Source organism: Patiria miniata, unplaced genomic scaffold, assembly GCF_015706575.1.
Source record: "Patiria miniata isolate m_02_andy unplaced genomic scaffold, ASM1570657v1 HiC_scaffold_20, whole genome shotgun sequence".
Classification (NCBI taxonomy): Eukaryota; Metazoa; Echinodermata; class Asteroidea; order Valvatida; family Asterinidae; genus Patiria; species Patiria miniata.
In genome coordinates this window covers 26,598,025-26,610,359 of record NW_024037059.1, presented here as the reverse complement: position 1 = coordinate 26,610,359, position 12,335 = coordinate 26,598,025, and the positions used below count along the sequence as shown (strand labels likewise).

General features: G+C 42.4%; 1 protein-coding gene across 3 annotated transcripts in view; it reads left to right on the top strand.

Moving 5' to 3' along the window:
- LOC119728379 overlaps window positions 1-9,939 on the top strand; it is a 34,245-nt gene extending 24,306 nt beyond the window's left edge. For all 3 annotated transcript variants that reach the window (XM_038200597.1, XM_038200596.1, XM_038200595.1), the window contains exons 8-12: window positions 1,522-1,613; window positions 3,535-3,640; window positions 5,486-5,584; window positions 6,741-6,889; window positions 7,719-9,939. In XM_038200597.1, the coding sequence (XP_038056525.1) occupies window positions 1,522-1,613; window positions 3,535-3,640; window positions 5,486-5,584; window positions 6,741-6,889; window positions 7,719-9,527 (2,255 nt within the window). In that variant the 3' untranslated portion in view covers window positions 9,528-9,939. The remainder of the gene's footprint in view (window positions 1-1,521; window positions 1,614-3,534; window positions 3,641-5,485; window positions 5,585-6,740; window positions 6,890-7,718) is intronic.
- The last annotated feature ends 2,396 nt before the right edge of the window (window positions 9,940-12,335 follow it).

Sequence of the window (12,335 nt, the reverse complement as noted above, 5' to 3'; positions counted from 1 at the left end):
GTCCATCAGAATCTGCCAGTTAGCCCATCAGAATCCACCAGTGTAGTGCATATACCTCGTAAACAGCAAACATATAGCCAAGGAGTTAAACTGTTGAAATACTGAATCCATCAAAGTCTCCCAACTGCTCAATAAATATTGCAATATGGTGGTATCCTGAATCCAGCAAAATCCTGCAGTACCGATTGGCTTATAGTCCTGAATCCATCAAAATCCCTCAAACTTTTTTTGAATCCACCGAATTCCTCCTAAACAGGGGTGTGGATTTTGAAGGATTCATGATCAGGTACATACGTTAGGGTTAAAATTTGAACTGAGCCCTCCATTTCGACTGGTGAAATTACTGAACGCGTAAACTGTTCTCGTGCTCTACCAACTGAGCTATCCAGCCCTATGTTGGCGGGCACCCCATTTTGTCCATGTCTTTGCTCAAGGGGTACTAGTCAGAAACCATAAACCCGTATATCATCGCATCAGTGCAACAAGGTCGTAACACTTTTCTGCAACAAAAATGTACAATTGTATCTCGCCCGAATACGCTCCATGCAACAAGGTCGTATCTCGACATCCATTGACTTTGTGTGTACATCCAGGCCATGTGAAGTGAGATACAACCTTGTGACTTTCTGAAACTCGCATTTTATGTATCTCCCATTCAGAGTTGTAACGAGTCACTGATTTTTGTGACTCGAGTCGAGTCAAGTCATTTTAAAGAAGTGACTCAAGTCGAGTTGAGTCATTTTAAAGAAGTGACTCAAGTCGAGTCGAGTCATTAGGTCAAAAGGTCGAGTCGAGTCGAGTCGAGTCAAATATTTAGCTTGAGTCAATTCGAGTCACGAATATTTGAACACTATATACCAAAATTTATAAAAGGATGCCATAAGTTTAACCAGCATTCAAATCCAAGAGCTTTATAAGAAATCGCCCAAAGCCAATGATGAAACTGCGAATTAGAAAATGTGTTTTGGTTCCTGGATAGTATTTTGTGCGTTCTAGAACCATGAGGTGGTAGTCTGTGACACATTGTATATTTATACATGACTGCTATTCGCAAAGTGAAGTGAGCATAAATTTTGCACCGTAAGTCATTGCAAATACTTTTCGCAAAGTTTTGCTTTTATTTTTGGGACTCGAGTCTTATTAGCGTTCGCTCGAGTCGAGTCGAGTCTTCTGATGAGGGACTCGAATTGAGTCAAGTCAGTTGCTCGCAGTGACTCGAGTCGAGTCGAGTCATTTACCCTAAGGGACTCGAGTCGAGTTGAGTCACCAAAAAATGTGACTCGAGTCGGACTCGAGTCGAGTCATTGACTCGATTCATTGCAACTCTGCTCCCATTTAGGAGATACGACCTTGTTGCACAGACAGGACGATATGTCATGCAGGGATCACACCCAAAGCCAAGATACTAGCATTATTACCAATGCTGCAAACCTGGGAAAGTTTCTCACTAAAACAGTACTAAGGACGTTAACGGTTTGTTTATTCTGTGGCTCTTGAAATTGTTTATCCTTTCTCTTTTAGCTCCACTCTCCGGAGTAAGCCTGGGCCTAACTTGTATAGCAGTCAACAAGACAGCAACTGCAGTAGAGAGGGATGTCCAACTGTTCTGGCAGGTAGGTAGTCTGAGTATCACCCGTTATCCACGGAGCCAAGACTCCTGTATAACGTCTGATATGCCAAAGCATGCAGATTTGTGCGATCTCGTGCCACAGCCAATCGGAGTCGACTTTACTCAATCGTGACGTCATTTCATAGCCAAATCAGGACTAAAACTGTGATTAGTCAATTCGAATGCAGTGTTTTGTTATACAACAGCCGGGCGCGTGTCGCGTAACATAATACAGAGCGCCTGACCGCAAGTCTTTGTTGGTGTGTCTAGGGTTTTTTTTCCATGTCTATGACGCGACAATGGTGAATGACTGAAGATCGGATATAGAAAGCCCCTGCTGATTGGTCAAAATGTACAGGTCAAGATGTGGTTGAATTGCATAATTAATCAGCGAATCTGCTCAAATGTTATAGACCAGAGCAGGTAGGTAGGAAGGCTGTACTTTGAAAAGCAGGGCCGAAGCAATGCCATGAAGAGTAGGGCCGAAACAATACTATTTGTTTTTATTTATCTATCTCTTTCTTAGTACCTGCAAACCTTCATTTTGACCTCTGCCCAGTTCTGTCTCATTTTGCCAGAACGCCTCATATATCACTTTAAAAAAAACATGTTTTTCGTCGACAAAACAAAAGAATAGCTTGTAGTTGTCTTTTCAGTTTTCTTTTTAGGGAAATCATCCACGTCTGCGTGGTGTATTTACAACTCATTCCTGGTCAAACTAACGTTGTTGTGCATATACATGTACCTTTATCATGCTGCAACTATTTTCAGTCATGTTCCCTGTATCCAATAACAGTACTGAATGATATTTTGGATTTGTGCGAAAAGGAACCAGACTATTTTTCCTTCCAGCCTCGCTTTGGTTACACTGATTTGAATGGGAAAAAAAATCAAAATGGCCGCAACATGATGAGGCAAAAAAAAAGTCGGCGATGCGGCTTTTTTTTTTTACTTGTTTTTTTCATCAAATGTTGGCCGATGACTGCAAATGGTGCCCGACTAAATTTAGTGCAAAATGTATCGGAGCCCAGAGAGGCCACATAAAGCTTATACTCGACCATAACCCCATCTAAAAACACGCTAAAATTGTGCAGCAGCAGGATTCCAGTCAAACTAGTGAGTTTGGCGGTTTTGAGACATCATCTTACATTGAAAAAAAAACGTTTTAATTTTGCGGACGCTCATGGCTACAGCGATGCGCGCGCAGACCAGAAACCGGGGCCTTTTTTTTGGCCTAATGGTCTACAGAAATTTTTCACGCTGCCACCATTTCAGTCATGTATCTAATAACAGGACTGAATGATAATGTTTTCCGTGCAAAAAAGAACCAGTCTATTTTTCCTTCCAGCCTCGCTTTGGTTAAAGGGAAGATACAACATTTGCAAACATCAATAAACGACATGATCAAATTATGACGAAATATCTTACTGGATTGTTAGGGAATGACAGTCTAAAGCATCCTGTAAAGTTGTGGCTCCTGGTGTGCCGACATTTTCAAGAAAAACTGTATTTTTCGACCAGCGTTGGAGAAAACTGGCATTTTTTAAAAAGTGCTCCTAATTTTTATATTTAGAACGTCTGCATTTTCTTTGCAATTGATTATACACCTGCGGAGACTACAAGCCTGCTAGACTAATTCTCTGACCTTACTATTCCCCAAAGTCTATAAATTTCATCTGAAGTGGGGTCAGGGAACCAGACTACAAGAATATGATTGGTTTTCTTGGTTTTTCCAGCATCTACTTACCCAAAACTTGAAACAAGTCACTGTAACAATATTTGCTATAACATACTAATCCTCCAAATCCATTTTTATTTCTGAAAATTGCAGCAAGCAAATGTTGTACATTCCCTTTAAGCTGGTTTGAATGGGACAAAAAATCAAGATGGCCGCAACATGATAATGGTCTATTGCTTGCTTACAGCCACTGCCAGAGTACAAGATGAATGGATTGGTTCTGTATTATGTCATTAACGTCAATGGCTCGTTATTTAACGCAACAGGAAACTCCAGCAGTCACTTGGAAAGAGGTGAGTACGTGTAGCAGAACCAGTGGTAACGGGCTCTGTGCATGAACAGTAGAGGGCGCTCTTCTGCCAGTCATGAGAGCTCCAGTGAGAGAGGCACCACGTACACGCACACGGTTCCATGTGGGGCAGCTGGGGCTGCAACCAAGTCCATGTATATGTAAAAAGGCCAAAAATCCATCCGCTGAGCTCGTGAATAATTGTTATACATTCAAATCATTCTGTATCTCTCACTTTCAAACTACTGGTTCTGATTTTCAAATGCATACATGGATTAGCCCCAATTTACCTCCTAGAATTAATCAACAAATATCAACTACCAAGAACCCTCTGCTCTAGCTCCAAAGATCTTTTTACTTATCCAGTTACCACCAAGTCATACGGTCAATGTGCCTTTCAGTTCACGGCTCCCAAACTATGGAATGATCTCCCTAACCATATCAAAACCTGTCCCACCTTGGATCAATTCAAACAACTTGTTAAAACTCACCTGTTCACTTGCACAAGCGCATAGAGACCTAACATGCCTAATGTATTATGCGCTACATAAGAACTGTTTATTATTATTATTATTATTATTATTATAGTTCTGAGCCATGGAAGTGGGGGATTGAAGACATATGGTACTGCACCTCTGGCCTGGACTTCGGGCGTTTAATTCTGAGCATTTCGGATGCAATTGGGTCTGAAAGTGGCTCTGCTTAGCTATGTTGTGGAGGGATCCTTTTTCAAATAGCTAATTTTTCAGTTTGGGAAATACCTTTTGCGTTGGGGGTGGTCTTTGGGTGAGAATACCAAACTCGCTTATTCTCTTTTAATTCGGGCGATTCACAATGCAGTGCACCAACAAGAATTTGCCACGGAGAGTTCATTTTTCCCAGTGCTTCATGGGAAATGGTCGACAAAAACCAGCACGGGACATTTGAAATTGTTAGTTTTTCTGGTCAGCAGTTTCGTAAGCGTATGATTCCAATATACGCTTGCCCTTTTGTTTTCTTAAATGGTGTTTTTTGTAAGGTGGCAGAATGCAATGCCCAAGTCTATAACAAATTAGCTCAAGTTGTCTACTGACACTCATTCAAATGGGTCATGTTTTGTGGACCTTAAACTTGAAAAATGGACTCTCCATGGCAAACTCTTGGTGGCGCACTGCAATGTGAATCGCCCAAATTGTTGAGGGAGTACTTGTGCACAGAGTTCTTGCAACTATAACTTTAAATGGATGCATGAGGTTGTGCAACATTCCAGCTTGCTCCACCATGTCCTGCATTTCTGTGCCACAAATACAGTGAAATGCCATTATAACGAACATCATGGGATCCACAGAAATTACAGCAATTTGAAGCTGACTTTTCAATAAATAGCGCCCTTCAGAACTTCACCGTGCACGCCCTGTTACTGAAAGATGACTTTGACTACGTGTCGACTATTGAATTATGTAATTACACAGTTTTTGAGCTTACTTCCTACAGCAATGGGTGGCTTTCCCCTTCTATTCCTTGGGGAAATTATACCACTAGTTGCTCTTCTGTTGATATTTTTCAACAACATGTTTGGTATGTTTTGTACACAAAAATCAGGAGCCAAGGACGATGTTCGGTATAGCCGAATGTTCGGTATAGCGGTGTTCGGTATAGCGACGTTCCACTGTATTAGCACAAGGGCACAGAGTGTGCATAGGTGTGTTGTGCGCATTCAGTTTGACTTTATTCATGCGCAATGCAAGAACTTGATGTGATTGTTGCTTCGAACTAGTGTAAAACAAATCCAAAATTTTAATTCAGCATTTTTCCCCAGCTTTTCATAATGAATCCTTTAAATTGTTTTGTTGTTTTGTTTTGGGTACAGGTCTAAACCCATACGAGTACTACCAAATTTCTATTGTTGGGTTCAACTCTGTTGGAGCCACAGACGAAGATACTTGTGAAGTTCATCCCATGCCTGCAGGTAAAGCTATTAGAATATTTCTATCCTTTGACATTAACCCTCCTATGCAAACATACATTCTGTGGAGTACTGTGGCCTAGTGGTCTGGAGCATTGAATTTGTGGTCTGCGGGTAATTCTGCAGGTTGAGGGTTTGAGTCTAGCCTGTGGCTATGGTGTGTGTGCCCTTGGGCAAGGCACTTTGTCACTCATTGCTTCTCTCCACCCAGGAGTAAGTGGGTACCTGTGAGGGCAAAGATGGTTATTGTGGTTGATTTTAGCTGCTTTGTGCCAAAAAGGCAGCATTGAGCTGTATACTGCCCAGGGAGCTGAGATGGTCTTTGGAATGTTTCATTGGCCCAATGAGCAGGGTAATAATGATGTAGCGCCTTGAGCACCAATAATGGTGGATATGTGCGCTTTATGAATACCCATTATTATTTTGTGGAAACTTGTCCTTTTTTTGTGCCAAGTTGTCCTTGCAGTCAAAATCAAGTGACTGTTTTCAACAGTTAACAATTTCCAGCCAACTTACATGTAAAGCAGGATTGACTGGCTGGGACTTTTTATGTAACTTGATATAGCTATGCTTTGACTCTGGGTGAGTGATAAAACAGCTGTGACCACAACTTGCCTGTTTGGTTTTTTTAATCTCCGTATTCAGTACCATGAAATGACTAAGAATATTTCTATACCCCCGGACGGATTGCTAGTCCATCGCAGGTTACTCTCCAGCTAATGCCGGTACCCATTTATACTCCTTGTCGGTGAAGTGGCTTGCCCAAAGACACAACGTATGGCCAGCAGCTGGAGTCGAACTCATGACCCTCTGATCATGAGTCACAAACCCACACTCCCCCCACAGCTGAACTGCGTTGTAACTGCATCCTTCGCAATTCAACTCCTGCTGCGAGTAAGGACAACTAACCCCCAAAATGTATTTTTTTATTGTTTAATGTGACCCGATCCAGCAAGAACTCTGCACTGAGAAGCAAGAGGTCATGGGTTCTACTAGTCCTACCCGTGTAAACTTGTGAAATATTTTCTTGCACTAACTCTCATAAGAAGTGCGATGCTGAAAAGCATTATGTTGGTAAAAGGCAAAACCCAATATTGCAATTTGCTAAACAAATAGGGGTTTATTTTTCTTCTTTTTTTTCTTTTTTTTTCTGCTCCAGTTGTTGAAAGTTCCACCCCAGTGGTTGCAGGCATAATAGTGGCGACACTCCTCTTCATTGTTTGTATCATCGTTCTGGTCTATGCCTGGCAGAGAGTCAAGAAGTCCATGGTTCACATCCCAGACATCAGACTGCCAAACTACATCCAGGTAAAGTTATGAACTCTGTGCAGAAACCGCAGATGGCACTTTTGGGTTTTTTTAGAAGGCGGCTACGTGCAAAAACAAAATTCAAAATGTAGAGTTAATCCAACTGGTTCTTCTCAGAACCACACAACTCGCAAAGAGAAATCATCCACATTGTGTTACCGCAAACCTCCTTTCCAGTAAACAAAATACAAAACATGTGGGAGTTCTTCACTTAAAGCTATAGTCCATCATTTGTAATTTGTGCATTTTGCTCGTTTGAAGCAACAAGAGTGCTCAAAATCTAAAGAAGGGTACTGCACAACTAACCTGATGAAGTTTCAGCTCAGCTTCTCACTGAGTCGATTGCAGCTACGCGATGTCTCGCACTGATCCGACGAATTATAGCAACCGCGCGTGCGTGTGCGTCAAGCCAATGCTTGCGCGCGCTTTGCCGAATAACAAAATGAACTACTAATTTAAATTTCCTACGGTGCATCTTAAGAAGCACCGTTGGAAAGGCCTTCTTTCTGTGATTACTTCAAAATGACAGCTTGCCAGAAAGAATAATTTCACAGGGAGTATAGTCCCCTAATTTTCTTTCAACCAAGTATGTTTTTCAACAATAATTACGCCAGTTACTTTTTGGATAGCTGCAAATGATGGACTATAGCTTTAAACTTGAGTATAAACTATGGAAGGACAATAGGAGCCCAAGTCCTCAGAAGGGATTTGTGTACAAACTTGTGCGAGATGTCAAGAAAAAAAGTCCAAACAACTGGAACAAAAGAAGACATCAAATAAGGGTCCTCAGAAGTAAAGTACATTTTTAAATTTCTTTTTTTGTTTACAGACGGACAACTTGTACACATATGGAGGTCCCCATCGGGGCCCCATCCGTGAGAAAGAGAGTTACGATGAGTTGATCAACTCTACCCTGTTCGTGGATCTGACTCCAGAGTCAGACAGCTGTGATCCCTGCTGCAATGGAGTCATGACCAATGGCTTTGTCATTGACAAGGGCCTGAGCAAAGAACCCATTCTGGAGCCCCTGGAGAACCGGCGCAAACACCCGCTGCTAAGCGCTAGGAGGACCAACAGTTTGGTCAACGAGAACTACTCGCTGGCTCCGACCGAGCAAGAGGCCCTTCTCAGCGACGACCCATTCCTGCCGGAGGTGGAGCCTGACAAGTGCGAAGAGCCGTCGGGAGATTACTCCCACCACTATGGTGGCTGGAAAGACAGTGCTTTAAGTATCCGCAGCGGTGGCAGCTACATGCATCTGAGGGAGGAAGATGCTGCCAGCTACTCCAACATGACAGATGGAGGGCTAACCCCTATCAGCGAAGACGGCCAAAGAGTGGGGAAGGATAGATTAGGGGATGCACAGGAAACCAGGCCAGAATCATTACCACAAGATGGTGCCAACAGACCAGACCTGGAGCAGCTACCTCGAGATGTTTCTGAATGTCCCTACACTGTCATGGGTATTGGCAATGTCAAAGGAGGATCTGGGAACCTGTCCCAGCATCCTGGCTTTCCTGAAAATGACGGCCATGGTTCCTCTTACATCGATATGAAAAGGAAAGAGAGCCAGGAATTAAGGGACCAACCTCGTCAGAACCTGCCAGGTAGTCAGCATGACCCCAAATCTCTTAGTGACTCTCATCCTTGTGCTGTTGATGACAAGTCTCTTGAAGCTGCTCAGGACGACCCTTGCAATACCCTTGGAAATTACGTCCAGCAGGGATTGTTTCTGTCTCCGTCTCCCAAACTTCCGTCCTCTCGGTCCGGATCTCCGAGACCTAACCCCTCTGGCAGGACAACTCCAAGACTGTTGGAATCTTGTTCTCCCACACAACCCAGGGGTGACACAGATCCCACTGAGAATCCAGTGCAGGGTTTGCCTGGCCACTCCCGGCTTCTGTCCCCTCCAAACCAAAGTGTCGAAGCGCCAAGCTCGTTGGACTCGCCAGACAGTTCACAGGATGACATCCAGCCATATGTCTTGAACACCTGTGTTCTGTCTGGTAGTGCTGAGCCATTGCTGGCGAATCCACTTCCAGATGCAGCCTCACCTCAGCCTGTGTGTGAGAGTCATCCCAGTCAAGATAGCGACTGCAGTTCCTCCGTCTCACTGAGCAATGGGGATTCGTTGAGTGAGAGCACGCCTCTCATGTTGAATGACAGTGACGTTTCTGAACGCTCCTCTCCATCGGATGAAGAGGGCAGGGCAAATCAGGCGGCTGTTGCTGGTGGGGAGCCTGGTACTGGTTCCAGCACAGCTAACGGTGAAGGGGGCTACATCACCGTGGGTCAGCTGCCTCCACCAGCCTCAGCCAGTGCCGCAAACGGCGACAAATGTGCTAATCCAACTGTGGATGATGGTCCTTACGTCACGCCAGACCAGCTACAATCCCTGACCAAAGCTAGCAGCGCGGCCGACTCTGGCACTGGGGATACCAGTTGCAATGGTGAAATAGATTCTGAAATGGGCAGTTACGTCAGCCCAGATGAGGTAGCCAAGTGGGCTGTGCCTAAAGCGGCAAACACAAAGTGCAATGGATTGAAGAACGATGCCTCACATGATACGAACAGTGACTATGTTACCGAGGCACAATTGCGAGAGATGATAAAAAGCAGTACGAAGGACGCACCTTGAACAGTAACAGCTACAGAAAGGTTTGGAATGTGAATTTTGTGATGAAATTGCTATTTTGATAGCAATACAAAAGTTGTTCACCTTTGAGTGAGACGTGAAACCAAAAAAGTTGGCACCTCTACTTGTACACACACATGTAGATGTGAATATAAACGCTTCACATATATTGAACTATTTTCGGCCTGGGGTGATCATTTCTCGCAGGCTAGAGTGGTTCCTACCTCATCCCCATCAGAATTGGTAATGTATGGGCCAGATTAGTTTTAGGTGTGTATGTTAGTGTGTTAAAGTCAATGCCTTTATTCAGAGGATTAAACACACCAAAATAGAAAATGAAACTTGGCATTCATAGAAAAGAATAAATTTGTTGGAAAGCACAGACAGTATCTTTAATTCAAAAGTTTTTTGTTTCTTTATCTGGTCCATATCATAAGTCCGACACCTCATAGGTCCGACGCCTCATAAGTCCAAAATTTCGGACTTATGAGGCGTCGGACTTATGAGGCATAAAATTTATTTATTCCGCCTCATAGGTCCGACGCCTCATAGGTCTGACGCCCCATAAGTCCGACGTCGGAAAAACGAAGCATTCAAGGCGTCGGGGCTATGAGGTGTCGGAGCTATGAGGCGTCGGACTTATGAGGCGTCGGACTTATGAGGTGTCGGACTTATGAGGTGTCAGACCTATGAGGCGTCGGACTTATGGGCCTTTATTTGGTTGGGGGATACGATTTTGTCGGACTTATGAGGCGTCGGACTTATGAGCGGACCCCACTTTACCATACACAATATTTTCTTAGTGTACGTGTTAATATATTATATACAGGTGTATATAAGATTAAAACATATATATAAGATTTGTAGGCACGTGTACATACTGTACATATGATGTACCTTTATCTTTTAAATTGAAAAAAAAATAGGTAATCTATATCGACCATTTTTTCTTCAGATACCAGGGTGTACATGTACATTGTGCTGTGGTGGCCTACATGTACAGTGTATTTTTCTTTTTGGCCGTAACGTTGTCATTGTGGTTGTTGTATGCATACACACGGTTCAGGTAAACCCTGTCTATTGACCAAAAATATATGAAGAGTTTCCCTGTGTATTGAGTAAAAAGTTGAGAAGAGTTTATTTCCAAAATGCGATACACTTCATTCTGTTCCCTTTAAGAATCCTGCTCTCTTCTGGCTGCCCAAAAGCAATTTCGCCGGCTTCTTTACTTAAAGGGAAAATACAACATTTGCAAACATCGAAAAATAAAACTACCAAGTTGTTACGAAATACCTTACTAGGATGTTGGTAAATGACAGTCTAAAGCACCCTGTAAAATTAGGGCACCTGGTGTGAAGTCATTCTCAAGAAAAATGGTACTTTTGTAAAACCTAACTGTTTTTCAACTACTCATCCAAATTTACCGGGTTTTTTTTTTTTCAGACCAAATGTTGTTTTCTATTGGTTGCATGTTCATGAACGGGTGCCGGCCAGCTAGACTGGTTCCCTTACCTTACAATTGTCCGGCATTTTTTATCCATTTCGTCTATAGTGGAGTCAGGGAGCCAGACTACTTGAACATTTTTGGTTTTCTTGGTTTTACAGCATTTTCGAACACAAAACTTCAAACATGTCAGTGTAACAATATTTGATCGATTATACTAACCCCCAAATAGTTCATTTCTGAAAATTGCAGCGAAAGCCAATGATGTACATTCCCTTTAAACATAACTAAGAAGTGAAAAATGCCATTTTGGATATAAAATCTCCATTTTCAACTAGTAATGAGTTCTTCACTGAATTACGCACACAATTGTACATAGTATGAATATTGGGGATGTAAACTTAGCAATTTTAATGATACAATACGTATTATGATACTATTTTTATAACTAGCTGAGGTACGGTATTGTCTCAGTGAAACTTAATCTGAAGAGGCATATGTGATGCTTAAAGTGACTATACAACATTTGCTTTTGCTGTAGTTTTCAAAAAATGGATCGGTTTGGGGTTAGTATTTTATAGCAAATATTGTTACCCTGACTTGTTTGAAGTTTTGTGTTTGAAGACGCTGGAAAAAATCAAGAAAACAGTCTTGTTACTGTAGTCTGGTTCCCTGACCCCAAGTATGATGAAATGGAGTATACAGGAATTGTAAGGTCAGGGAACCAATGTACCTGTTTTGTACCCGTTTATACATGTACCGTAGGTGTGTAATTGATTGCAAACAAAATGCGGACTAACTAAATATGGTAAATTTGGGGCAGTATTAGAGAAAAAAAAAAACAGTTTTTTCCAACGCTGGTTGGCCGACCAGCGCTGGAAATTGATACAAAAATACCACTTTTCTCGAAACTGACAGCACACCAGGTGCCATGATTTTACAGGATGCTTTTAGAATGTCATAACAGTCCAGTAAGGTATTTTGTGATAATTTGGTAGTTTTGTTTTCTGATGTTGGCAAATGTTGTATATGCCCTTTAATTGTCCTCTTCAAGTAGGTTTTTTATTGAACTCAATGTTTCAGACAATCCTTTGTGAAGATATCTCCATTTAGACGTTTGTAGAATAACCCAATTTTCCCATTGCTGGAATTTTGCCATTGCTGGGACACTGGGACCATTTTGGGATGCTCTTTTTGGATGCTCCTGTGCTCAAGTGCACATCACAGAAAACTGACACCGCGTGTGCCTTTTTTTGTCAGGTTTAAAACATGTCTTTGAAGATGAGTAGATTTTGTGTTGTGTGTGTGTGATTTGCCCTGCACACTGTAGCATCCCAACAGCGGCCAAAATCAATATAGCAATGGCG